The sequence below is a fragment of the Ranitomeya imitator genome, chromosome 6, assembly GCF_032444005.1.
Source record: "Ranitomeya imitator isolate aRanImi1 chromosome 6, aRanImi1.pri, whole genome shotgun sequence".
In the NCBI taxonomy this organism is placed as follows: Eukaryota; Metazoa; Chordata; class Amphibia; order Anura; family Dendrobatidae; genus Ranitomeya; species Ranitomeya imitator.
The window spans coordinates 471,799,107-471,826,316 of NC_091287.1; the positions used below are offsets into that span (position 1 = coordinate 471,799,107).

The following is a 27,210-nucleotide window of genomic DNA, read 5'->3' on the forward strand; positions in this document are numbered from 1 at the left end:
CCTTTGTTACTTGAATGTTCTGAAATTCTCCTCAATAAAACCAGATTAAACATAAATCTGACACTTCGTGATCTGTAGTGATCATCATATCACAAGAGAGTTATGACAGGTAACAAACCTATCAGTAAAGTTACTAAACCTTTACAGTTTTATTTTTTCCCATTTTTTAGTACCTTTACAAGCAGACAATTGCGAGTCCAGATCTTGAGACCCAACTGATCCTTCAACTCCCCCCGCTGGTCTTACCCTATGAGAAGCACAGCTCCTGACTGAGCGCTGAGGTGCACACAGCTCGGGGTATGGATACAATAAGAGGCAGAGACTTTTCAGCCCATTCTTTCTATTGAATCCATATTCTGGTCTGAGCGTGTGCTGTGCATCTCAGGAGGGGAGATTTTGAGCAGTCAGTGGGATCTCAGGACCCGGACCCCACCAGTTTAAAATAAGCACAGTGAAAATAAAAAAAATAAAAATGCTTTAAGGTTTAATTACTCAATATGATGGCGGCAAATACAAGTGACAATGGTCACAGCTCACCTTCTCCCTGTACAGTGACCTCTTACCTCACAGTATAATACATATTTTTTTGCATGCCACTTACACTCAAGGTGCAGGTGCACATATATAGAGCTAGCCAGCCGAATCTAATAGTATGGGCGTCAGGAATGGGCTGCAAGAAAGACCCTGCACTACCCGTGTGTGACATGCGCCCTATACAAACCTCTTGTGTGCAATACTAGAGTGTAAGCCTAGTATAAGCCTAGACTAGAGTATAAGCCTAGGGTGGGAAATGCAGCAGTTACCGGTAAATTTCAAAAATAAAAATAGATACCAATAAAAGTAAAATTGAGACATCAGTAGGTTAAGTGTTTTTGAATATCCATATTGAATCAGGAGCCCCATATAATGCTCCATACAGTTTGTGATGGGCTCCATAAGATGCTCCATATTAACATATGCCCCATATAATGCTGCACAAATGTTGATTATGACCCCATAAGATGCTCCATACAGATAACTGCCCCATATAATGCTGCACATGGCCGGATAAGATGCCCCATACAGACATTTGCCCCATATAATGCTGCACATGGCCACATAACATGCTCCATACAGATATTTGGCCCAAAAGCTGTTGCTGCGATTAAAAAAAAAATAAGAAAAAAATTACATACTCACCTTTCCCGTTCCACCGCTGATCGCCGCTGTGTCTTCCCATCCTCTGCACCGACGTTCAGGAAGAGGGTGGCGTGCACTAATCGCGTCACCGCGTTCTCTGACCTGAGCGTCACTGCAGAGGACACGGAAGACACCACGGCGCCGCAGCCAATGGCATGAGGAGCAGGTGAGTATTGTGCACTGCCCCCCTCCCCCCATCATACTTACCTGCTCCTGGCAACGTCGCTGCAGGTCTGTTCCCCAGCGCCGCAGCTTCATCCTGTACTGAGCGGTCACAGTTACCGCTCATTACAGTAATGAATATGCGGCTCCACCTCATTACTGTAATGAGCGGTACCATGTGACCGCTCAGTACAGGAAGAAACTGCGGCAGGGACCGTGCCAGGAGTAGGCAAGTATAATTACACAGCCCCCACTCCCCTGTCAACCCCGGGTATGACTCGAGTATAGGCCGAGAGGGGGACTTTCAGCCCAAAAAAGTGGGCTGAAAATCTCAGCTTATACTCGAGTATATACACGGTAGTTTAGTGCATATATGCACTAATGTATTACAAGGCCATAACAGCTCCAAAATGCATTAATCATAAAAAAAAAAAAAAAAATCCTATATACAAATAACGTACTCCCTCAAGCGGGGCAACCACACATATGGCAGCTATAAAAAAGTGGTTTAGTGCACATATACAATAATGTTTTATAGGGCCATCACAGCTCCAAGATGTATTAATCATACACAATCCTGTGCACAAATAACGTATCCCTTCAAATGGGGCAACCACACATTTTTCACATGTATGTTTTTATGTATTTGTATTAATAAAATTTATGCATTTTACTTTATGGCTTAAGACTTCTTGCTGTAGTTGGTTAATATTTAAGTTTGGAAGTGCCATTGATTTAGGCCATCTTGTCTTCATAGGTTTTCAAACTACATGGGTTTTCTGCATCCTGAGTGCACTAGTTCTGAGTCCTGGGCAGGTAAATGCTGCTGCCCTCCCCCTTTTTTTATCTGGGTATGTAGAGGAAATGCTAAAAACATTTGTCACTTGTCTAGAAAGTAAAGTGTAAATGTATGATTACTTGGGATCCCAACATTTGATTTGTGAGAACAGGGATAAAGCTATCTCCACCAATCTCAGACTGAATGGAGTGGCAGTGCACATGCATGACTTAGATCTCAATGAAAAGGGGGTATATGGGACCCTTGTTCTCACAATCAGCGGGGGTTGCAGCATGAACTCGCCACCCGGATGTGCCTACCGTGTTGGATATTAACATGTTTTATCCCATATTGAATAAGAGTTGAACTTTAGTTTTTAGCTACTTTTGGTCCTGCAAATTTGTATATATTGTTTTTCTAAACTATTAACAAGAAGTATACAAACCCTGAAGAGTTCACATACCTTTGCAGTGGCTTTGTTATTGTCATTTTTCAGGTTTGCTATAGAAGCTGCAGAGTCCACAACTTTTCCAATACTCCACTTCTTGCAGAAGAACATGGCTTTGCTTTTGTCCTTTCCACCCTTAGGTAAGTACACTTGAAAGTAGACCCTTTCTGGCTAAAATGTACAAAAATGTAAGACGTGAGTCTGCATAGCCAGAAAAACTGCTCAGTGTGAACACAATGTTCAAGAGCTCATCAAGTTTACCGGCATTCATTACACTTGGACACAGGCTCGACATTTATAAAACACTGATGATATGGACTGTCAGAAATGTTACGAGTATGATGCTCGAAACATACAGCTACAGGACAGCTCAGGAGAAGAGCCTCGCCCCTTACAGAGCCTATAATATACCTAGGTAGAAATGTTAGGGCAAGTCAGAATTAATGTCATCTCCCACCATTAGGAAAAAGCTCAAAATGTAAGGCCAAAGTACGGTAATTAGAGGGAGGCTCCTTCTGGGCGCTCATTTAGCAGACTGATGATCACTGTCGTTTCAAAAAACTTGTGCTTATTACATTGTCAATATAGCCACTTTCAAAAGGAGATTGCCCAAAATGTATTTTGTGTGAAAATTTCTTTAACGTTAAGGCCACTAGGTGTCTCCCTTCTGACAGCTGCCTGTTGCCAAGACTGATCTGTGTAAGGCTACAGGACAGCAGAGGTTGATACCGCTTCTCACAGACTGAGTGAGACAGCATCTCCTGCTGCATGGAAGCTTTGGACGGCAGTAGGAAAACAGGTGGACTATTATCTGTCTAGATCACTGTCTTTCACTTGTTAAGGTACCTTCACACTGAGCAACTTTCCAACGAGAACGACAGCGATCCGTGACGTTGCAGCGTCCTGGATAGCGATCTCGTGTTTGACACGCAGCAGCGATCTGGATCCTGCTGTGACATCGCTGGTCGTTGCTAGAAGTCCAGAACTTTATTTGGTCGTCAGGTCGGCGTGATTCGTCATGTTTGACAGCAAAAGCAACGATGCCTGCAATGTTTTTTCATGGAGCGAACAACCAGCGAGAACGATAAGTACGTCACTGGATCGCTCCTGCATCGTTCTGCTGTTGCCGATGTTTGACTTCTCCTAGCGACCTAAACAGTGACGCTGCAGCGATCGGCATCGTTGTCTATATTGCTGCAGCGTCGCTTAATGTGACGATACCCTTAGGTTCAATTGCCATTTTTATCTTCATAGCGGATTAGCAGTGCAATCCCATCCTCCTCCCCCACTAGGCTTGTTTCCAATGTCTTCTTCCATTCATCCAAATTGCTGCTTTATACTCGCCACCTCCCCAATTTTGTGCAGTAGGAAAGCCAGGTTACTGCTGCTTTTTCATGATACAGCCTGTCACAGCTTTCCTACTGCACACATGTAAATGAAAACAAATATTCAATTCCACCATTGTATTTTAAGTTTTATTTTTACATAGTCAACTGTACAATAAGGGTACTTTCACATTAGCGTTTTTTAAAATCTGTCACAATGCGTCGTTTTGCAGAAAAAACGCATCCTGCAAAAGTGCTTGCAGGATGCGTTTTTTCCCCCATAGACTTCTATTGATGCCGCATTTGCGACGGATTGGCACACTTCGCATCCGTCTTGCGACGGATGCGTCGTGCTTTGGCGGACCGTCGGGAGAAAAAAAAAAACTCTACATGTAACGTTTTTTTTCTCCCGACGGACCGCTTTTTCCGACTGCGCATGCGCGGCTGGAACTCCGCCCCCACCTCCCCGCACCTTACAATGGGGCAGTGGATGCGCTGGAGAAATGCATCCGCTGCCTCCATTGTGCAATGCAGCAAACGCTAGCGTCGGAATCTCTCCGACGCATTGCGACGGGGAGATTCCAACGCCAGTGTGAAAGAAGCCTAAAAGTGACCAGGCAGCATTATGGTGATACCAACCTTTTTTCAGCGCTTTTATTGCAAATTTTAGTGGTAATATATTTCCACAAAAATGGTAAAAAAGGGGTTGTACCACCAATTTCTGGACATGCACAGCTTTTTATCCCCCCCCGGTCAATGGATCTAGGTAGAGTTTAATTTTTGGACCTGCAGCTTATGTTTTCAGGTGGTACATTAACCACACTGATTGCTTTTTATTGCATTTTTGGGGCAATGTGCAGCAAGTGAAAACTGCAAATCTTCTGTACCATTTCCATTTTTTTTTCCCCCCTGTCGGCAGAGTCAATGTATCACAGCTGTAGAAAGACAAACTCCACTGACCTATTGCGGCTCAGCACACTTTTGTACAAAATTGAACATTAGGTTTTTAGTTTAGCATTATGATCAGACTGTAGCAGGCCCGCTGCCACGTCATAATAAATTTCTCAGAGTATGAGAAAATTGAGAAATGTTCAATATACATTTTAAATAATTCTTCTATTTTAATAAACCAGACAATACCAGCTAAGGGATTCTGGGTAATTGTGCACTCTTTAAAGAGAACCAGTCACCTGCAGAAATGCCATTTACCTGCAGATATATTGGCAATTTGCAGGCAAATGGCACTTAAATCATGTCTGGCTGAGTTACTGAACCATCAGCTCCAAGGAGAAAACTTGTATCCACCCTGCAGGTGCTCGCTTCTAGACTTAGGGGTGGATCTGTAACAGTGATCCCTTATTATATAGGGAAAATCTAAGATGAACACAAAACAAGCAAATACCCTGCAGTAAATAAATAGCAACAGTGAACGAGAATAATAGAAGGATAGTTCAAATTTGGATTAAAAAAAACAAAAAAAAAAACAAACAAAAACAAAACTTTATATCCTTGAAAACCCATCTCATCTAGGTGTAACCTCTCCACGGATCTGTGTTTGAAGATCGCGGGTGTGCACAAGGCTCATTGTGTTTAGCAACTTTGTTAAATATTTTACAACCCAGACAAATGCAGCCGCTTTTCTGGGAGCTTCGCTAACCACACACAAGAGTTGACTGCGTCCTCACTCCTTTGGGGTGCTGCCGACTACCTAATTCTACACAGAAACCATGGCACTGGTGTGAACAGAGGCTAGAATGCAGAAAGTACACAAATATGGCCGATGACCTACCTGAGGTAAGAAGTTATCCCCCTGCGCCTGTAACTTCAGCTTCATTAGCGCCACTTTGGCTGCAGTCGCTGCATTTTTTGCCCCTCTGCGCACTTTACTTGGCGGTTCACACTTTTTGGAATCTGGAAAAAAAAAAAACCCACACATTAATGTTATATATTAGGAAGTGGCTGATGGATCGGTCATCTACCTGCAACTCTGCTAACCGGAAAAAAATTAAAAAAAATAAAATCAGAATGGCGATGGGGACATCCCCGAATTTGGGCGAAGTTCTGGTTAATTAACTCCAAAAACTAATTACTGATCCAAGTTCCAAAACTTGACTTTCTGCAATCTTTTCCATTCTTCAGGAGAGAATTATTCAGTGGCAGAAATCCTTTTAACAAATGAAAGGATTGTGCCGTGCCTTTAACTTCAGGTTCATTCCCCATCAATACCGATGATTAACATGGGACTTGGGCTACATTTTTTTTTTTTTTTTTGCACCCTTTTAGCAACAGAATAAAAAACAAAACCTGAATTTTACAGTACCAGCAAAGTGAAAGATTTCAGAAATCTCATGCACACGCTGCTAATTTTTTCCTTGCAGATTTGAACCATCAGAGATTTTTCAGATCTGTGGCATGTCAGTTTTCAGCGTTTTCCACCCACTCAAATGGGAAAAACAACCCATCAAATGTGTACATTTTTGTACGCAGTGTTTTTCCTGCCTCTAGTGTTTGCTGCAGAAAAAAAAAAATGCTGCAAATGCTGGTGGTGTGGACACAGCCTTACGTACCCACAATCTCCTTCACCAGCTGTTGGGTTGCAGCCATCCGCGGCTTTGGAGCCTCCAGCTGGTCACATTTGTGGTCAGGTTGGTGACGATGCCTGGAAAAGACAAAAGGGTGACATGGAGAATAATGTAGAATGAGGGACAGGCGCTGTGACATGTCTATGGCCAAACTAACCTCAAGCAAAAATGCTTCTTGCAGAAAGGACATAAAACCTCCACCAGCTCCTTCCCTCCACAGCCGGTGTAGGTACAAGGGTGCTGGGTGCTGCCTTCTGGCTGTCCGCCGCCACTGCTGCCTGTAGTCTGCTGAGACATTAATATGCGGTACATGGAGTGAATGGTACGGTGCCAGCCTCCATCACAACACAGTTGTAACGACCGCTACCGCCGGTCGTTGTTTGAGAATGGGATATGGCGCCAGTTTCTCTTTATAACTTGTGAAACAGGTAACAGGATTTATCTTCTCAACACAATATGGGCCACAATCCACAGAATACAAATTATGCAGCCTGAGAGACCCCAAGTGCCAGCTTCATAGACGGAGAAAGACTACCCCAAAACTATGTCACTCCCTCCCATAGCCAGTATAGGGCCTATACGGGTTCTGCTGCGACACATGGTCCTCTCAGGTATATAGTCTTACATCTGACTCCATTACAATAGATTCCGGGTACCCCTTGAAGTATATATTTACATGACAAATCACTTAAACCAACACCACATGTACACAGTGCACTGTCCTCTTGGCGAGCGCTCAGAGCGGACACCCTGACAATATACTCCGCAGTAAACAACTGGACTTGTTATTCCGACGTCTGGCCACGGACTTTATTAGCTTTCTAGGTCTCCACATTGTCGGATACAGGTGAAGATTCAGATCAGTCCCAGTAGTATGTCACATAGCTCTATGGCATTCAGGTTATCAGAGCCTCGCTATACAGGAGCAGGAATGTTACTGAATATGCCGCGACTTCTATGTAACTGTCCCCACCTAAACAGTCGGTGAGCGGTCACATCACAGTTGACTCACAGGAGCCGCTCCCTCTGGATCACACTGTCCAGTATGGATCACTTCAGGCTCTGGATTCTCCCAATTTACCTCACAACTTTGTTTCCAGAGCTTTCTTTCTGTTACTCCATGGTGACCAAACTAAATTACTGCAACACTGAGAACATTAACATGCTACAGTGTCCAGGACCAATATCCCGCCATGGACCAGCACATCGGAAGACCGTTCTAGTTCCCCGTGATCCAGTAACCGGAATCAGACAAGCTACAATGGTATCCGGCTCCATCTCATCTGCAAAGCAGCTCAGCCATGTCATTACACATGTAGACTTGTCATCCTGGGGCAGGGGAAAGCTGGCCGACAACATCTCTGGGAACTGCACTAATGACTAGTCACAAAAGAGACCACAGAAGGACAGAAGCAGCTGAACAGATGAGGCCTTGCTCTCACTGCTGTACACAAGTGTTCATTTTAGGATAAAATCCACTTCTATGAATAACGTGCATGTATAATATACAGGATTGGAGATAGTGCCCCCTGGTGGGTGAGCACTGCACTACTTCTCCAGTATGGAACAAGTAGACCATTTAATAGCAGAACTCATCAGTAGGGACGTGGTGTGGTAACATCTTTCTGATTAAAGGAAACCCATCACCCCCAAAAATCGATGGTGAGCTAAGCCCACCAGCAGCAGGGGCTTTATCTACAGCACTACAGAATGCTGTAAGGTCCCGATGTATCCTGAAAGAGGAGAACAAGGTTAGATTATACTCACCCAGGGGAGGTCCCAGTCCTGTTCTGGTCCGATGGGTGTCGTGGTTTGGGGTGCCTACCATCTTCTTACGAAGACGTACTCTTGTCTTCTTGCTGCGGCTTCGGCGTACTTTGTCCTGTTGAGGGCAGAGCAGAGTACTGCAGTGTGCAGGCACTGGGAAAGGTCAGAGAGGCCCGGCGCCTGCACACTGCAGTACTTTGCTCTGCCCTCAACAGGACAGACAAAGTACACCAGCGCCACAGCGTGAAGACAAGAAGAGGACGCCATCGTAAGAAGATGGGAGGCCCCTGACCGGACTGCGACGCCCATCAAGACCGCCCCTGGGTGAGTAATCTAACCTCTTTCTGGATACATCGGGGGCTTATCTACACCATTACAGAATGCTGTAGATAAGCCCTGATACCAGTGGGCTTAGCTCATCTTCCATTTTGGGGGTGACTGGTTCCCTTTAATATTTAGCTTCCATTATAGAAAACTTTAAACACAGCATAGAGATATGTCAGAAGTTCTCATCAGCGACTTTATGAGTTGAGACTATAACCGATCACCAAAACAAAAGGGGCAGAAAAGCCCAGCTGACAGACGACGGGCTCACAGAACATTCCTCCGTCTTCAGCCTCAGGGAGAGCAGGGTGTCTTAGTGATCAGTTAGGATCTCAGCACCCCGACCCTTGCAGGTAGACATTTCTGACATGTCTTTAATACATGGCTACATTTCTATGAAATGGCAGTTACATGTACTGTGTGGGCTATCCGTACAATAGATCAGCAATACGGGATCTTACACCCACTAATCAGCTGAAGACTGCTCAGGACAGAATTACGTAACAAATAGGAGAAAGCGCAGTTCTCGGCATTGTGCCGTGTTCTGCCCACACAATGCTTAATTCCAGCAAATCACTCACTTGTCCAGCTCATGCAAATACTGAATGGAGGAGATGACAATAGAAAAAAAAAAAAAAAAAGAAAAAAAAAAAGAAAATCTTGTCCTTTATTTGTGCATTATAAAAACAAGCTGACGCGTTTCAGGCAATACTGTCCTTAACCCCTTAGTGACAGAGCCAATTTGGTACTTAATGACCAGGCCAATTTTTGCAATTCTGACCACTGTCACTTTATGAGGTTATAACTCTGGAACGCTTCAACGGATAGCGCCGATTCTGAGATTGTTTTTCGTGACATATTGTACTTCATGTTAGTGGTAACATTTCTTTGATATTACTTGCGATTATTTATGAAAAAAAAACGGAAATATGGCGAAAATTTTGCAATTTTCAAACTTTGTATTTTTATGCCCTTAAATCAGAGAGATATGTCATGAAAAATAGTTAATAAATAACATTTCCCACATGTCTACTTTACATCAGCACAATTTTGGAAACAAAATTTTTTTTTGTTAGGGAGTTAGAAGGGTTAAAAGTTGACCAGCAATTTCTCATTTTTACAACACCATTTTATTTTAGGGACCACATCTCATTTGAAGTCATTTTGAGGGGTCTATTTGATAAAAAATAACAAAGTGTGACACCATTCTAAAAACTACACCCCTCAAGGTTCTCAAAACCACATTCAAGAAGTTTATTAACCCTTTACGTGCTTCACAGGAACTGAAACAATGTGGAAGGAAAAAAATGAACATTTAACTTTTTTTTGCAAACATCTTAATTCAGAACCATTTTTTTATTTTCACAAGTGTAAAAACAGAAATGTAACCATAAATTTTGTTATGCAATTTCTCCTGAATACGCCAATACCCCTTGTGGGGGTAAACCACTGTTTGGGCGCACCACAGAACTTAGAAGTGAAGGAGTGCCGTTTGACTTTTTCAATGCAGAATTGGCTGGAATTGAGATCGGACGCCATGTCACGTTTAGAGAGCCCCTGTTGTGCCTAAACAGTGGAAACCCCCCACAAGTGACCCCATTTTGTAAACTAGACCCCTTAAGGAACTTATCTAGATGTGTGGTGAGCACTTTGAACCCCCAAGTGCTTCACAGAAGTTTATAACGTAGAGCCGTGAAAATAAAAAAAAAAAAAAAAAGCATTTGTTTACACAAAAATGATCTTTTCGCCCACAAATTCTTATTTTCACAAGGGTAACAGGAGAAATTGCACTACAACTTTTGTGGTCTAATTTCTCCTGAGTACGTCGATACCCCATATGTGAGGGTAAACCACTGTTTGGGCGCACCGCAGAGCTTGGAAGAGAAGGAGTGCCGTTTTACTTTTTCAATGTAGAATTGGCTGGAATTGAGATTGGACGCCATGTAGCGTTTGGAGAGCCCCTGATGTATAAAGGTGAATATGACACAAAAACATGGTAATATAAAAATTGAAAATCAATCACTAAATGCCAAATCATATACCATGCTAGAAACAATAGGACAATAGAGCCTATCATCAATTACTACAAAAAGAAAGATGATCAAAAGGCAACACACGATCGTATATTGGGACAATGCAGGCACACAAACTAACCAAATGAAACTGATACAGATCTATAATGACCCCTAGCCCGATCACTGCCCACAGGGAAACCTCGCTTAGTCATGTGGAATGTACATCTGTACAACAGACCTCATATCCAGTATATCCTACTACCCAAAGTATCCCCATGCCCCCATAGTCTGTAGCACACACGGCTCCAAAGCCCTATAGTACCTAAAGAATATCTGCATAAACACCTGCTCCAGACGGTGGGGGGAGTGTTGTCAGTCCTGCGGTAGCGCGTCCGCCCCGACGCGCGTTTCGGTCACCTTTATCAAGGGCCACTTGATAAAGGTGACCGAAACGCGCGTCGGGGCTACCGCAGGACTGACAACACTCCCCCCACCGTCTGGAGCAGGTGTTTATGCAGATATTCTTTAGGTACTATAGGGCTTTGGAGCCGTGTGTGCTACAGACTATGGGGGCATGGGGATACTTTGGGTAGTAGGATATACTGGATATGAGGTCTGTTGTACAGATGTACATTCCACATGTTTGTGTGCCTGCATTGTCCCAATATACGATCGTGTGTTGTCATATATATCCTGTGGGTGTGCGTTTTATGTATGATGGTATCTTATGGGTGGGTGTGCTTTCCCTGTATTTTACACTATGATCATATGCTTTTATACGGTTGTTATTGAATAAAGTTTGGTATTTTTTCATATTTTGGCCTTTTGATCATCTTTCTTTTTGTTCTCTATAGAGAGCCCCTGATGTGCCTAAACAGTGGAAACCCCCCACAAGTGACCCCATTTTGGAAACTAGACCCCCCATGGAACTTATCTAGATGTGTGGTGAGAACTTTGAATGCCCAAGTGCTTCACAAAAGTTTAGAATGCAGAGTCGTGAAAATAAAAAATATTTTTTTTTCCCACAAAAAAGATTTTTTAGCCTCCAAGTTTTTATTTTCGCAAGGGTAACAAGAGAAATTGGACCCCAGAAGTTGTTGTCCAGTTTATCCCGAGTACGCTGATGCCCCATATGTGGGGGTAACCCACTGTTTGGGCGCTCGGAAGAGCTCAGAAGGGAGGGAGCACCATTTGACTTTTTGAGCGCAAAATTGGCTGTCGTGTTTGGAGACCCCCTGATGTAACTAAACAGTGGAAACCCCCTAATTCTAGCTCCAACCCTAACCCCAACACACCCCTAACCCTAATCCCAACCGGATCCATAATCCTAATCACTAACCCTAACGATAATCACAACCCTTACCCCAAAACAACCCTAATATCAACCCTAACCATAACCCTAAATCCAACACAACCCTAATCCTAATCTCAACCCTAACCTCAAACCTAACCCTAATCCCAATACACCCCTAATCACAACCCTAACCTTAACCCTAATCCCAAACCTAACCCTAATACCAAATCTAACCCTAACTTTAGCCCCAACCCTAGCCCTAAAGCTACTTTCACACTTGCGTCGTTTGGCATCCGTCGCAATCCGTCGTTTTGGACAAAAAACGGATCCTCCAAATGTGCCCGCAGGATGCGTTTTTTGCCCATAGACTTGTATTGCCGACGGATCGTGACGGATGGCCACACGTCACGTCCGTCGTGCACTGGATCAGTTGTGTTTTGGCGGAGCGTCGGCACAATAAAAAACGTTCAATGAAACATTTTTTTTGTATGTCGCGTCCGCCATTTCTGACCGCGCATGCGTGGCCGTAACTCCGCCCCCTCCTCCCCAGGACATAGATTGGGCAGCGGATGCGTTGAAAAAAAAAACTACATCCGCTGCCCACAATTTTCACAACGTGCGTCGGCATGTCGGGCCAACGCATTGCGACAGCCCCGTACTGACGTAAGTGTGAAAGAACCCTAACCCTGAATTTAGCCCCAACCCTAACTTTAGCTCCAACTGCTGTTCTCCTGCCAGCCAGCAGATGGAGACAGATGGCGGGCGCACTGCGCATGCGCCCGCCATTTTCTTTTGCCGGCGGCCAGGAGGAGCAGCAGGAGGACCCAGGGACACAGGTGAGTATTGTAGGGTCCCCGAATCCCCCTATTTCTCTGTCCTCTGATGTGTGATCACATCAGAGGACAGAGAATTACACTTTGCTTTTTTTTGCGGTCGCCGGTAAACAGTTAATTACCGGCGTTCGCAAGACAGGGGTCGGTAAAACCGACCCCGATCATGCTCTTTGGGGTCTCGGCTACCCCCGGCAGCCGAGACCCCAAAGATTCTCCCGGGGCCGGCCGGCGCACTGCGCATGCGCCCGCCATTTTGAAGATGGCGGCGCCCATTGGGAGCCACGAGGAGCACCGGGGGGGATAGGCGAGTATCGGGGGGGCTATCTGGGACCCCCTCTCTCTGTCCTCTGATGTGCGATCACATTGGAGGACAGAAATTAAAAAGAGATCGCTTTTTTTTTTTTTTTTTTGCGATCTCCGGTAAACAGTTAATTACCGGCGATCGCAAATGCGGGGTCGGTAAACCCCCCCCCCCCCCCCCGAATCATGTTCTCTGGGGTCTCGGCTACCCCCGGCAGCTGAGACCCCGGAGAAAATCCGACTCTGGGGGGCGCTATTCACTTTTTCCACAGCGCAGTTAATTAACGGCGCTGTGGTTTAAGTACCCTTAGCGGCCGCCGTTAAAAGGCGTATCGGCGGTCGCTAAGGGGTTAATCATAGCATAATAAAAACACAATATATAAGAGGCTACAACCAATCATAATACATGTCAATTAACCACAAACACTTGAGTACCCATTTTTTATGTGCCTATATATTGTGTTGTAATGTGTTTGTATTATGCTATGACTAAGGGCAGTACTGCCTGAAACGCGTCGGCTTGTTTTTATGATGCATTAATAAAGGACAAGATCTTATTCTGTTTTCATCTCCTCCATTCAATATTTGCATGAGCTGGACAAGTGAGTGATTTGCATTTTCACCTGGGAGTCGTCCGGCAGGAACTTGGTGGTGATCTGTATTCTGCCCTTGCCTATGGAGTACTGCATTATAGTACGTCCGGGTATGTGAGCTGATGAAATCCTAGTATTTGCAAGTTCATTTCCAGCAGCTGCAGGTCCGGTTTTCCAATGATCTGTGGGTATTCCAGAGGTCGGACCCCCACTGATCTCATATTGATGACCAATCTTGGGGATAAAAGATCAATATGTCAATCCCCATACACCTCCTTTAAGGCTAGAAAGAAAAACAGTTTGTTGTTCTAGGAAAACAATGTCCCTTACCTCGGGGCAGCCATGGGAATCCCGGCTCCTGTGTGTGAGGCTTTAGAAAAAAAAAAAAAAAAAAAAAAAATGATATTACAACATGGTCTCATATCAATCAATGCAGCAGGAAAGTCTGCAGAAAACATGAAATTAACGTAGTCCAAGAAGAAATACAAAACTACACAGACCTCCAGACAGCTGTATGATCGATCCCTTGTGTGATCGGTTAGATGACGGGGCCATGACCCATGGAAGCCTATTTTGGTGCCAGTTATGAGTGAACTTCAGTATAGGCAATTCCCCAATATAATGGTCACTGAAATATAATCTTTACTAGTGGAGGATTCAGGCAAGGATGGAGAATGTATTACTGGGGTAGCCTTACATGGGACAGTTTTACTGCAGCCTGTAATCTGTGAGTAACGTTTTGACTACAACTTGAAAAATACAATAAAACAAAAAAAATAGAACAGCTTCCACAAGTAGCAGACCAGGTCCCACCTCTCAACAAAAGTAATCATGTGATCTTTTCATAAGTTCTCTGAGGAAGCTGCGAAACATGCAGGTCACACTGACCCCCTTCTGTCACCCAACTTGTCCCAGGTCTGACACCTTCAGCTATGTACTTTCATTACAGATGTGTTTCAGTGGTTAGCCATGGCCGCATTCTCATAAGAGAATGAGCTGCACTGTGAGGGTATGTGCACACGTCAGGTTTTTTTCCTGACAAAATCCGGAGAATTCTGGCAGAAAAATCGCATTTTTTTTCCGCACGGATTTTTCGCGGTTTTTGCGTTTTTATTTTTTTTTTTTCCTGAAAGTCATTTTGGCTTAGAAATCCGCAAAAAGAATGAGCATGTCCATTTTTTTTGCGGAATGCTTTTTTTTTTGCGGTAAAAAACGCATCCATCTGAACAAGAAATCCGGAATGCATTCTAAATGATAGGATGCATATTTTTAGCGTTTTTGATGCGGAATTATAGCGTTTTTATAGCGAAATTCCGCAAAAAAAAAAACACCGGATTACGTACCGGTAATGCTCTTTTATAGAGCCACGACAGCACCCACTGAGAGAGGGGATCCGCCCCTAGGAACAGGAAACCCTACGGAGAGATAAAAGGGGCGGTCCCTCGCTCCCACAGTTTGGGTTACAGAGATTGCGAGGAACCGCCCACCAGTTTTAGTAGACAATTCTTTATCATCATTCATTATAATTTAACTATGTATAAGTACAAGAATCCACCACCCTTAACAGTGCTCATATGTACACTAATATATGTAAATGGGAGGGAAGTGAAGGGGTGCTGTCGTGGCTCTATAAAAGAGCATTACCGGTACGTAATCCGGTGTTTTCTCTTCGCCACGACAGCACCCACTGAGAGACTTTCAGAGATAGTTATTTGGGGGGGGATTATCGTATTAAGGACTGATCTACCGAAACACAAGTCAGTGGAGGCAGATAGATCTAATCTATAGTGACTATAGAAGGTAGAAGGAGAAGACCAGGTTGCGGCCTTACATATGAGTTCTATAGGAACCTCTGCTCGCTCAGCCCAGGATGATGCTATCGCCCGGGTGGAATGTGCCTTCACAGTCTCAGGTGGATTCTCCCCTTTAGATGAATAGGCCAGGTGTATCGCCTCCCGAATCCATCGGGATAGTGTGCCTTTTGTAACACCAGATCCTTTCCTTTGACCCTGGAAGGAAACAAAGAGAGCCCTGCTCTTCCTCCAGGCGCTAGTCCTATCCAGATAAGTTATTATAGCCCTTCTCACATCTAAAGTATGGTACTTCTCTTCTTCCTGGTCTGTAGGATTATTATAGAAAGAAGGAAGAAGGATCTCTTGAGATCTATGGAATTTTGTACACATTTTAGGTAGGTAGGAAGGGTCTGTTTTCAGGACAATTCTATCAGGAAATATTGACATAAAGGGAGGATCTACTGATAGCGCCTGTATGTCACCTACTCTTCTTGCCGATACTAACGCGACAAGAAGAACGGTCTTAAGTGAAATATATTTAATGTGAGCTGAGTCTAGAGGCTCAAATTGATGACCTGTTAAAGCTTCCAGGACCAAATTAATATCCCAAGGAGGCATCTGGGGAATCTGAACTGGCTCTGATCTCTGGCAAGCTGAAATAAATCTAGCTATCCATCTATTACCTGCAACATTGTGACTATACAAGGCCCCTAGAGCAGAAACTTGTACCTTCAGAGTATTAACTGAAAGGCCTAGGTCACGTCCTTTTTGAAGAAATTCTAGAATAGTGGAGACGGGAATTTCACTAGACAATGCTGATGGATAGAGATCTAGAAATTTCCTCCACACTCTCACATATATGTCAGTAGTGGATCTTTTCCTATTTGTCAACAAGGTATTAATTACACTATCGGAGAAGCCTCTTAATTTTAACAGCTGCCTCTCAAATTCCAGGCTGTCAACCTTAGTCCCTTCACATGAGGGTGGTTGAAGGGCCCCTGGGAAAGAAGATCCTGATCCTCCGGGAGGATCCACGGATCCGAGATGGACATGGCTCTGAGCAGGGAAAACCATGGTCTTTTTGGCCAAAACGGGGCAATCAGGATTATATTTGCCCGGTCCTCTCTTATCTTCCTGATTACCGTTGGTAGAAGAATCAGAGGAGGAAAAGCATATGCTTTCTGAAATGTCCAAGGAGTCTGAAGGGCATCGAGAATATCGGGATTGTCGGCCCGGAACACTGAAGCGAATCTTTTTAGTTGTCGGTTTTGTCTTGTGGCGAAGAGATCTATCTCGGGTATACCCCATTTCATAGTTATCATTTTGAAAATGTGATGATTTAGGACCCATTCTCCTTGGTGGAGGGTATGACGACTGAGGAAGTCTGCTCTTGAGTTGTCCACTCCTCTGACATGCAGCGCTGACAGGGACAGAAGATGTTCTTCGGCTATGGTTATAATGTCTTCGGTTATAGACATAAGTGTTCCTGATTTTGTTCCTCCTTGATGATTGATATAGGCGACTGATGTCATGTTGTCGGACAGAATTCTGGTATGTGTCCCGTGTAGCTGCGGAAGGAATTCACATAGAGCATGATAGATAGCTTTTAGCTCTCTTATATTAGAAGAGTCATCTGACTCCGTGACTGACCATAATCCTTGGACTAAATGGTCTTTTAAATGTGCGCCCCAGCCAGTAGGACTGGCATCAGTATACATTATATTTGAGGGTTTAACTACCCAGGGGACTCCACTGACCAGGTTTCTTGGTTCTAGCCACCATATCAGAGATTGGATTACTTTATTAGAAAGGGAAATTTTAATATTTAAATGACCATGAGATTTTTCTTCTTCATGTAAAATTGCATACTGCAAATGCCTCGAATGAAATTGGGCCCATGGAACCGCTGGGATACATGACGTGAAGGAGCCAAGAAGGGGTTTATCTATTACCGACTGAACCTTATTCCTAACCGTTATTTGTTTAGTTTCCGGAAGGAAACATTTCTGGCTTGTAGAATCTAATATAATTCCCAGAAAAATTTGCCAAGTTGTTGGGATAAGTCTAGATTTTTCCCAGTTTATTATCCAACCCAATCTTTGCAGAGATGCTATCATATCACACAACCGTTGTTGACATTGCGAAGGAGAATTTCCTACTACTAAGATGTCATCTAAGTAGGGAATTACGAGAGTGTCTTTTAGTCTTAGATATGACATTACCTCCGCCATTAGTTTAGTGAATACTCTTGGGGCTATAGATAGCCCAAAAGGCATTGCAGTATACTGAAAGTGTCGGACACACCCATTCAATACAATCGCTACCCGTAGATATTGTTGATGCTCTGCATAAATAGGTAGATGGTAATACGCATCTTTAAGGTCGAGAACTGTCATAAAGCAATAGGGAAACAGGAGTTTAATGGTGGACCAGATAGACTCCATCTTAAAGGTTTGATTTTCTAGGTAGAGGTTTAATTTTTTAAGATTAATAATAGTTCTGAATGTTCCATCTGGTTTAGGAATCAGAAATAACAGGGAATAGAATCCTTTCCCCTCCTGTAGGAATGGAACCTCCACCAAGACTCCCTTAGCTAGGAGATTCATTACCTCCTGCTCCAATGCCTCTTGTTGTAATTGAGACTTTAATGAAGTCAATAGAAATGAGTCCGGAGGGACTCGGGAAAATTTTAATTGTAACCCAGATGTGATAAGGTTATTTGCCCAAATATTTGCTGTTATGGCCCGCCATTGATTAGCGAAGGAGGACAATCTGCCTCCCACAGGTAGATCTGTCCTAACGGGGTTTTTCTTCAAACTTGAAAGGGCGCTTCCCAAAGAACGCACCCCTTTGTTTTGTATCTCTTGTGGCCCAGCGATCCTGGTTCTTAAACTCCTTCCTTTTATTAAATGCGGGCTTTCGGAACGCTCTCCTATAAAATGGAAGGTAATTATTACTATTTGGAAAGCCTTTCTTCCTTTCCCCTGCTTTAGTTAAAATCTCATCCAGTTTGGTACCAAACAGGTACTCACCCTGACATGGGAGGCTGCATAACTTAGACTTGGTCTGAGGGTCACCCTTCCAGCCCTTAAGCCATAGGGCCCTGCGTGCTGCATTGGTTAATCCTGCCGACTTGGCTGCCAGGCGGATAGAGTCGGCAGATGAGTCCGCTAGAAAGGCTGTGGCACCTCTAATTAGGGGTATAGAGGACAATAATTTTTCTCGAGAGAGACCTCCTTTCAGCCCTTCTTCCAAGTCACTCAGCCAAACAAGCATGGATCTTGCGGTGCATGTGGCTGAGATTGCCGGTTTAAAAGCCCCTGCAGAAGTCTCCCATGCTCTTTTAAGAAGTGAATCGGCTTTGCGATCTAGAGGATCTTGCAACGAGCCTGAATCCTCTACAGGCAGTAAGGATCTCTTTGATGTAGACGCCACAGCTGCGTCTACTTTTGGGGCTTTTGACCATGTTGCTAATTCTTCATCATTAAAGGGGTAGCGTCTTTTTGAGGATGGTGGTAACCCCCTCTGCCCCTGGCTTTCCCACTCTTTTTTGATCAAACTCTTTACTGCCGTTATTACCGGAAAAGAGGGTCTCTTCTTTTCGGATAGGCCGGCAAACATAATGTCTTGCTGTGTTTTAGGGACTTTAAGATCTTCTATGCCCATGGTATTGCAAACTGATCTCACCAGATTGTCAATGCTGTCTGTGGGGAAGCACGTATCCTGATTCTCATCTGAGGATACCTCCTGCTGCGATCTATCTGAGTTTGATTCCTCTAACTCAGAGGCCTGATCGGATACAGGTGAAACGTATCCTTTTTTCTCCTTAATACGTGGCTCTCTGCCAACGCTTTGTAGGGCTCGTAATTCTTCCCTGATCATGGCCCTTTATCCTCTGATTTGACTGAGGCTTCCTCACGCAACGTTGATTTTATACATGAATCACAGTCTTTTAGTGTAACTATCCGGAAGGGGCTGGATACATAACGCACACTGCTTGTGTTTCGCTTTTTCCTTCCTTTTTGCCTATTATAAAGGGAGAGGGACAATAATCAGACTAGTGGGGTAGATGCACACTCACCCAGAAGCTGACCGATCAGGTACCGGCTGAGGAGGAGACACAGATGCAGGTGGCTTCCTTTTGGACGATCCACTCTGTCTAGAGCGGCTGCTGCTGCTGGCATGGCTGCGAGGGGTGTTGGCGGTAACTTCTAGAGAAGGTACCGCAGGCTCCCTTGTAGAATCCATTCTGGACGCCGGGATGCAGCGCCGGCGTCCTTTTCACATGGGGGCCGCCATGTTCTTCCTGTTGAACCCGGAAGTGCTAACCACTTCCGGGTCGCGGCCATATTGTGTACTCCGGCGCTGTTACCCGGCTTCAGCGCCGGCGTCGTCTCACTCCTCCGCACCCCGGAAGCTTACCAGCACTTCCGGGGGCATACACTGGGCTCCACACCGCACAAGCGTCCGCCGAGGACGGCGCGACGCTACCACCTGGTGCTTGCCCCGCAGACCGCCGGACATCTGCCGCGAACCGACCCCACGACCCGGTCTCGCGACATCTGCCAGCAGAGGGGGGAAAACTGAATCAGCACCCCCGACGCTGCATCCAGTCCTGGAGCCCTTGCCGTCCTCACAGGTAAACTGCGCAAGCGGCGTCCAGGCTGGGAATCCTCTTCTCCGTGGATCTTCCCGTAGGAACAGGAAACCAAACTGTGGGAGCGAGGGGGACCGCCCCTTTTATCTCTCCGTAGGGTTTCCTGTTCCTAGGGGCGGATCCCCTCTCTCAGTGGGTGCTGTCGTGGCGAAGAGAAAACGCTAAAAATCTGGACGTGTGCACATACCCTAAAGGTGTAGATAAGAGTTCTCTCTAGATCAGATACTACTAGTGATGAGCAAGTATACTCGTTGCTTGGGTTTTTCATCGCCTCAGCTGCACGATTTACGACTGTTAGACAGGCTGAGTACATGTAGGAACTCCCTAACAGACAGGCATTCCTCACATGTACTCAGGCCGGCTAGTAGCTGTAAATCATGCAGCTGAGGCAATGAAAACAAAATCTCCGAACACTAAAATACTGGGAGATCACCCGAGCGTGCTCTGGAAAACCCGAGGAACGAGTATACTCGCTCATCACTAGATACTACATGTTTTCCATATTCATTTCACCTTTTGTACATGTTATCCGTTTACGCTGCCTTGCACACTAGGGAGCCGTGTACCTTGGGTTCGGGTTTCAGAGGCACTCTATAGGGTACAACCACCACATCAGGGAAGAGACGCTGCTTGACCACATACATTTCTGGTACCATTATTTTGTTACTTTTATATGTTATGGTCCAGTATTTTGTCTTCTAATAAAATATTAAGCTTTTTGTTGTGACATTCTCTCTATTTGGATCATTTATTTTTACACGCCATTTTTCTTCTATTGATGTTGGTTTGTACGTATTCATATGTTTTGATTCTATTGTCAGCGGTTCTGGCCTTTTTGCTATGCACAACATTGCCCCTCGAGAAAGCAGCAGGCAAAACGTGAATTGAGGTGCACTGGTATTTGGGTAATTTTGTTCCATTTTTAATATTTGTAATTATGTCATTACTAGGTTTTCTTGTATACTGCATATAACTGACAGATCTGTGTGTTTGTAATTTGATATCCTAACCCATGCATGTACACATTTATGGTCTGTATTCCCTGATTAACTGATTTTTTATATGACATTATGATGTAATTTTTACATGTGATCTAAAAGTTATAACATTATACTTTTCGGAGATGTGACACTTTTGTAGGGCTGTAGGATAAAAAGGGACACACTGACCAGAAGACTCGGGAGCAGCCGTCACACACGAAGGGAAGAAAATCTGTAAATGAACACAGTGAAGTGAGTTAAAACACAATTTAAATATTTTTACAAGTGTAGTCTATAGAAAAAGATGTACTGTACTTTTTTTTTTTTTCACTTTTAGGTCACGTTCAGTATTTTACCTCAGGATTTGTAAGGCAAAACCAGGAGTGGAACAATCGGAGGAAAAGTATAATAGAAACATATGCCCCACTTCTGTTTCTCACCCACTCCTGGTTTTGGCTTACAAATACTGAGGTAAAAAACTGACCAAATACCAGATGTGTGAACATGGCCCTATACCGCTCTCTCCAATTACGGTATATACAAACCTTTTCCTACTGATTTCTGTGGGGAAGAGACAAAAGTGAAGGAACTAGGCTGTTTGCGTTATTCCCCCCCCTCCCCACCCCCCTTTATGGGGCTGTTCACAGGTCTGTGGTTTTTTGGAGAAAAATAAAGTTGCACTCTGTAGTGCTCCATAGTGTATAACGGCTGCACATGATGCTCCATAGTGTATAACGGCCGCACATGATGCTCCATAGTGTATAACGGCCGCACATGATGCTCCATAGTGTATAACGGCCGCACATGATGCTCCATAGTGTATAACGGCCGCACATGATGCTCCATAGTGTATAACGGCCGCACATGATGCTCCATAGTGTATAACGGCCGCACATGATGCTCCATAGTGTATAACGGCCGCACATGATGCTCCATACTGTATAACGGCCGCACATGATGCTCCATACTGTATAACGGCCGCACATGATGCTCCATAGTGTATAACGGCCGCACATGATGCTCCATAGTGTATAACGGCCGCACATGATGCTCCATACTGTATATTGGCCGCATGATACTTCATACTGTATATTGGCCACATGATACTTCGTACCATATAATGGCCACACATAGCTACTCCTACACACGCGGCTCCGCTCCGTACACACGTGCTCCGCACACACACGTGGCTCCGCTCCGTACACACACACGTGGCTCCGCTCCATACACCTCGCACACACACACACGTGGCTCCGCTCCATACACCACACACACACGTGGCTCCGCTCCATACACCTCACACACACACGTGGCTCCGCTCCATACACCTCGCACACACACACACACACGTGGCTCCGCTCCATACACCTCGCACACACACACGTGGCTCCGCTCCATACACCTCGCACACACACACGTGGCTCCGCTCCATACACCTCGCACACACACACACGTGGCTCCGCTCCATACACCTCGCACACACACACACGTGGCTCCGCTCCATACACCTCGCACACACACACACGTGGCTCCGCTCCATACACCTCGCACACACACACACGTGGCTCCGCTCCATACACCTCGCACACACACACGTGGCTCCGCTCCATACACCTCGCACACACACACACGTGGCTCCGCTCCATACACCTCGCACACACACACACGTGGCTCCGCTCCATACACCTCGCACACACACACACGTGGCTCCGCTCCATACACCTCGCACACACACACACGTGGCTCCGCTCCATACACCTCGCACACACACACACATGTGGCTCCGCTCCATACACCTCGCACACACACACACACACACATGTGGCTCCGCTCCATACACCTCGCACACACACACGTGGCTCCGCTCCATACACCTCGCACACAGACACATGGCTCCGCTCCATACACCTCGCACACACGTGGCTCCGCTCCATACACCTCGCACACAGACACGTGGCTCCGCTCCATACACCTCGCACACACACGTGGCTCCGCTCCATACACCTCGCACACACACACGTGGCTCCGCTCCATACACACACGTGGCTCCGCTCCATACACCTCGCACACACACACGTGGCTCCGCTCCATACACACACGTGGCTCCGCTCCATACACCTCGCACACACACACGTGGCTCCGCTCCATACACCTCGCACACACACACGTGGCTCCGCTCCATACACCTCGTACACACACGGCTCTGCTACATGCACACTGTAAACACCTCCTGACCCCACACACAAGGCATTACACGCCTTGTCAGCTCTACAGCACTGTATAGGGACCCCGCACATGTCACTGGCTGCAGTAATGTCGCAGCGATTGTTTCTCTCTAGTTGTGAATATCACCATTGATTTCGGTCTCTGTCCATTCCTGAGAGTTCAGGGCACACAGCCTGTCCATCCATCCACCACCTGCTCTGCTGCTCTGTGTTACCAGCACATTGGAATTACAGCAATGGAAAATGTCTCTGAACTTCACCTATTTGTTGCTGTGTACGGACAGTGCTTTCTAGATTATTCAGCAATAATAAAGTGATTGTGTTGATCGGCAGCACATTACCTCCTGCAGGACCATGTGGAAAGGTGGCAGCAACCAGCACAAAGAGCTGAGCCTGCCTTCTGCGAGTGTGCACAGGACCTGTGATGAGGTCACAGGAGGGGAGGAGTTAGGGGTCACATGATCGGCGGATGGGACCTCCGTGGATTGCAGGACTGAGGCAGCCATACGGAAGGGTAAGGGCCTGGGGCATGGCTTAACTACACAAGGGGGCGTGTCGGTCCTGCTGTCTACGGGATCAGAGCGTCCCGAGCGGGAGTGCGGGGCAAAGGCTGAAAACCGGGACAATCCCGCACAATGAGGGACGGTTGGGAGCCATGCAAATACTGATGTAAAATACTGACCAAATACTGCTAGTGTGATGGCAGCCTAAGAGAAAATGGAGATATTTAGCACATAATTTGGCCAATTCCTGCATACCTAGCAGCCAACAACAAGGCGATCTCCGCTTTTGCTGGGAACTTACCTAGTGTGAACACCTCTCCAAGGCTGAAATTAAAACTGCCACAAATATCAGCTCTGACCGAGCACTCTGCCCTCCAGCCTGTGGCAGTTTTAATTGCATCAGGATCCTAATTACCCACAAATGTAGGCTTTAGCATTAGAGAGGTGCTCACACCAGATAGCTTCCCAGCAAGACTGGAGATCGCCTTGTCGTTGGCTGCTGGAATTGGCCAAATTATGTGCTAAATATCTCTATTTTCTCTTATTATCTAGAGAAGTAATGCTATTCATATTACATATTTACATGCTTTAGAACCACAGAGTGCAACTTTGTTACGTATAGAGATGGCTGTCCTTAGTTTGCACTAGTTTCCTGATTTGGCAGTGCCTGTCAGTCTTGTTTCTTATTTTTTTTTTGAGGACCAAGTGTCAAATAAAAAAAAAAAAGCGACTTTTTAAATTAGATTCATAAATTAATGTTTCCACAGTCAGTAAACGCTGCGGATTGGATGCTGTGTAGAGCCGCAGCAGCCAGATGTTACAGCATATGGAGGGAATTTTATGAAATCCCATCTCTACTATGTGTCCACAGACATCTCTGGCTTCCCTGCGTATACGCACATGCGGCGCGTCTTTCTAGACTGCAGAATGTCTGTTGCAGAGACGCTCAGTCTCCGCAAGATAAATATCACCGTCCAATGTATAGGATGCGGTGATTCTGCATGGTTCAATGAACACAGGTGGAAACACCGCACATACAAAAGCCGGCAGCGCTTTGGACAGAGCTGACATGTGCCGCTTCCAAAGCGCTGCCGTATCCTAAGTGTGGAAACATTCCCTATGGGTCTGAAGATCACAGACAGCACACGGACGGCGTCAGTGTACAATACGTGTGCTGTCCGTGATTAACATTACAATGTGTAGGAGAAGCTTTGTCATTTATTTATCCATATATGAACATCACCGACGGTAAAAACCTGAAGCTGTGCGGACAATGGTGAAAAATTGGACTTTGTCTACATATGTGAAAAAAAAAAAATCACTGACGTCTGAATGAGTTTTTGCCACGAGTTTTCCCTATTTGACATCAGCAGCAATTGTCAAAATTGTGGGAACAAATCAGACAAGCGCAGGCCGACTGATACGTGACCATTGCTTGTTCCGTCCATTCACCACATGACGCTAGTCAGGGTTTGGGTGTCTGAGCACAGCTGGGCGCCATCCTGAATGATTTTGTAATACAGATACTCAGCTGAAGAGTTAACTGAAGACCTCGCTATGTGCAGTTTGTGTGTTTAGTATTTTGTGCACAACAGACCAATATATTAGGACACCTACACAGGCGGTCATAACATACCATTATAAAGCCATTAGATTTTGGATGGTGTATGTGGGGCTTTTCCCCCCATTCATCCAGAAGAGCATTTGTGGGGTCAGACACTGGTGTTGGAGAAGGGGGCCGGGCTCACAGTCTCCATTGGTCGGGATTGAGGTCAGAGCTCTGGCCATTTCTCCACACCAGACTCACCCAACCGTGCCTGTATGGACCTCGCTTTGTGCACAGTCATAGGGAACAGAAAAGGGCCGTACCCAAACTATATACATAGAATTGTCCAAAATGTCTTCTTATAACTAAAGGTTTAAGATTTCCCTTCACTGAAACTAAGTGGCCCAGTCCAAACCATGAAAGACAACCCCAAACACTGTCTCGTACACCAAACTTTACAGTTGGCACAATGCAGTCAGGCAGGTAATGGTCTCTCCTACTGCTACGGAGTCCAGTGTTGGTGGCTTTACACCACTCCATCCAACACTTGGCTTTGTGCTTGGTGATGTAAAGCTTCCAAGCAGAAGGTCAGCCATGGAATCCCATGTCCCAGAGCACAGTTGATGTTAATGCCAGAGGAGGTCTGGACTCTGCAGTAATTGGGGCAGCAGTTTGTTGGAGACATGTCCGTACTATGAGCCTCGGCACTCAGTGACCCGGAGCTGTAAGATATAGTGTTCTGTCACCTCGTGGCTGCGCTGCTGCTGCTCCTCACACATTTTACTACCACTCACATTTGATAAGAGAAGATTTAGAAGTTAAGACAGTTCATGAACTGACTGGTTACATCAGTGACCGCGCTGCTAACGGTGAGACGGTTACCACCAGCCATTCTGGCCCAAATGTTAGTAAAGGCAGACAGCGTGGTGAGGGGCTGGAGGCTACACACGGGGGGCAGTGGGCCTGGGAGCAGTGAGTGCAAGTCTGGGGCGTTTCCCAGGACTGTTGTCCACATGGTGGATCGCAATGCCTGCAAGGATCCACATACACGGAGCGCCATGATCTCTAGCGATCCCATGTGCTAACAGGTAGATGAGCTACGAGACTGAGGCCATCAGGTCTGACACTGGAGTGAAAACCACTTTACACCTATCTAGAATCATTGTAACAATGTGATCAATCTATTCCCCCCCCCCCCATTGTCAAATTAGCACAGTGGTTAGCACTGTACGGCGGCTCAGTGGTTAACACCATTGCTTTACAGTGCCTGTACAGGCAGGAGACTAAACAAACACTGCCCCTATATATATATATATATATATATATATATATATATACAGCATGGTGACCCCAGCAGTTACCCAGCTGCCCGCAGTTCTCCACATCACAGTGCTGCCCGATCTCCAGCTCTGCCATGCCGACCTCGCCGCTGCTCACTTTCACATGCAGAAATCAGTCGGGATCTGCTCGCTTTTCTGTCATCATGCTTAGACGCTCTTTAATGACGTCATTAATAGGCGATCCTAGGACTGCTCTATCCGCGCCACAGCTGCAGTTACTAATGACAAGAGTGTGCTGATCAGTCTGGAGCTCCCTCTAGTGGCTGGATGCCGGCTGTGCAGGGACACTATGTCATGAAATTATCGGAATCACTCGTGTAGAATCCCGCCCGTGGGCTTCAATGTGTCTCTCCATCTGCACCAATCAACTAAAACAAGGTAAAGAAATAAAAGTAGAATCCGTTGTAACAGTGTGGAGAAATCTGCTTTCTGGCAGTCACTGCACCATCGTGTAGTCTTCACATTAGTTTTGGTAAATCCTTCACAGAATCTCTTTGCACTTTCTTCTCCATTTCACTTTCTAATCTCTTTATTTTCCATGTTTTTTCTTTTTGCGCTTTGGAATT

The 27,210-nt window shown here is 45.5% G+C and overlaps 1 protein-coding gene across 3 annotated transcripts in view; it reads right to left on the reverse strand.

The window, feature by feature from the left end:
- Window positions 1-26,810, reverse strand: part of ZFAND1 (zinc finger AN1-type containing 1) — a 28,261-nt gene extending 1,451 nt beyond the window's left edge. Inside the window, exons 1-8 of one of the 3 annotated variants that reach the window (XM_069731532.1) lie at window positions 26,666-26,810; window positions 21,220-21,262; window positions 13,931-13,970; window positions 13,631-13,834; window positions 6,632-6,759; window positions 6,460-6,551; window positions 5,682-5,803; window positions 2,583-2,738 (exon numbers count right to left, since the gene is read on the reverse strand). In XM_069731532.1, coding sequence (XP_069587633.1) covers window positions 2,583-2,738; window positions 5,682-5,803; window positions 6,460-6,551; window positions 6,632-6,759; window positions 13,631-13,834; window positions 13,931-13,970; window positions 21,220-21,262; window positions 26,666-26,720 — 840 coding nt within the window. In that variant the 5' untranslated portion in view covers window positions 26,721-26,810. Of the gene's footprint in view, window positions 1-2,582; window positions 2,739-5,681; window positions 5,804-6,459; window positions 6,552-6,631; window positions 6,763-13,630; window positions 13,835-13,930; window positions 13,971-21,219; window positions 21,263-26,665 lie in introns of all 3 variants that reach the window. The other 2 variants (XM_069731535.1, XM_069731534.1) reach the window with 2 other exon arrangements.
- Between the last annotated feature and the right edge of the window lie 400 nt (window positions 26,811-27,210).